Source organism: Daktulosphaira vitifoliae, unplaced genomic scaffold (genome assembly GCF_025091365.1).
Source record: "Daktulosphaira vitifoliae isolate Bord-2020 unplaced genomic scaffold, ASM2509136v1 Scaffold_2731, whole genome shotgun sequence".
NCBI lineage: Eukaryota > Metazoa > Arthropoda > Insecta > Hemiptera > Phylloxeridae > Daktulosphaira > Daktulosphaira vitifoliae.
Genome location: NW_026102291.1, coordinates 1 through 1,263, shown reverse-complemented (window position 1 = coordinate 1,263; position 1,263 = coordinate 1). Strand labels below are relative to the sequence as shown.

The following is a 1,263-nucleotide window of genomic DNA, read 5'->3' as shown; positions in this document are numbered from 1 at the left end:
AAAAAAAAAAAAAATTAAAAAAAAAAAACAAATAAATAAATACATCTTAGTAAAACCAATGCCTTCTCAGCTTCGCATCGAAGCTAAAAAAAAAATTAGGATTATTTAGGCTTACATAATAAGCTAGTAAATAAAGTAACTCATTTCCTTATTTAATTTAAAAATGAGTAAAAATCGTTTTTGATTATTTTTTGTTTATTCAGATATAATTGTCTGATTAATAATTTGTATTATTAGTATTAATATTATAATATTTGTATTAGAAAAGCTTACTTTCCAAATAATTAAATAAAAAACGTATCAAAATATAATGTATTATTTAGTTAATAAATATCTGTGGAGTAGTTGTTCGATAATAAATATATTAAGCATTAGTATATTTTATATTTATAGGTGTTGGTATACTTACACGGAAAATGGGTAACTGTATATCTCCAGTTGTCGAACTTACAAAAAATGACGATGAAAAGTATACCTTAACTTCAAATTCAACTTTCAAAAACACGGCGACTGTATTTAAATTAGGTGAAGAATTTGATGAAGAAACTCCCGACGGTCGTAAAGTCAGATCAATTATTACACAAGATGGAAATACTTTAGTGCACAAACAAAAAAGTGACAAGTTAGAAACAACAATAATCAGAGAGTTCAAACCTGACGAACTTAAGATGGTAAGAAAAATTGTATTAAAAGCAAAAATAACTTAAGAAAGTAATTTTATTATTATTTTTAGGTTTTAACTGTAAATGACATCACTTGCACCAGGATTTATAAGCCTTTATAAATAAAAGAATAAATTTGCTCAATAGATATTATAAATTATAACTTGATATAGTTGTTTAAACTTATTACAGCATTAGATCTTCTATCTATGTTCTAAACTTATTAAATATTTATTTATTTACGATCTAATGTTAATCTGTTAAAATAATTTATTTAAAAGAGATTATCTACAAATTTATAAATTAACTATGTNATTTATTTAAAAGAGATTATCTACAAATTTATAAATTAACTATGTTTTTAATTTATTTAAATGAGCACTTTGAAGGTTCTAAAAATTATACTATTGAAGTATATTTTTATTTTTTAAGGTACATATTCTCTGATATATGAAGATTAATTTATTGTTCTTTTTTTAAAATGTTATACATTAATACAATTTGACTTTTGTGAACCCAGAGTGAAAATTATTAAAATACTTAACTTATTAAGGTGTTAGTTAATTTAAATAAATGAGGATTTTTTAAAATTAAACCTGTA

General features: G+C 21.9%; 1 protein-coding gene across 1 annotated transcript; it reads left to right on the top strand.

Annotated features, from left to right (window-relative positions):
* Nucleotides 1-371: 371 nt before the first annotated feature.
* LOC126909978 (fatty acid-binding protein, muscle-like) lies at nucleotides 372-907 on the top strand. The gene is made up of 2 exons (XM_050692384.1): nucleotides 372-671; nucleotides 734-907. The coding sequence occupies exons 1-2, from the start codon at nucleotides 417-419 to the stop codon at nucleotides 782-784; spliced, it is 306 nt and encodes a 101-aa protein (XP_050548341.1). The 5' UTR covers nucleotides 372-416; the 3' UTR covers nucleotides 785-907.
* The last annotated feature ends 356 nt before the right edge of the window (nucleotides 908-1,263 follow it).

What these genes read in the sequence shown, in the direction of transcription:
- LOC126909978 (XM_050692384.1), top strand. Translation starts at nt 417, where the DNA reads ATGGGTAACTGTATATCTCCAGTTGTCGAACTTACAAAAAATGACGAT. An exon ending in AACCTGACGAACTTAAGATG is followed by an intron (nt 672 to 733) that starts GTAAGAAAAATT and finishes TATTATTTTTAG; the next exon opens with GTTTTAACTGTAAATGACAT.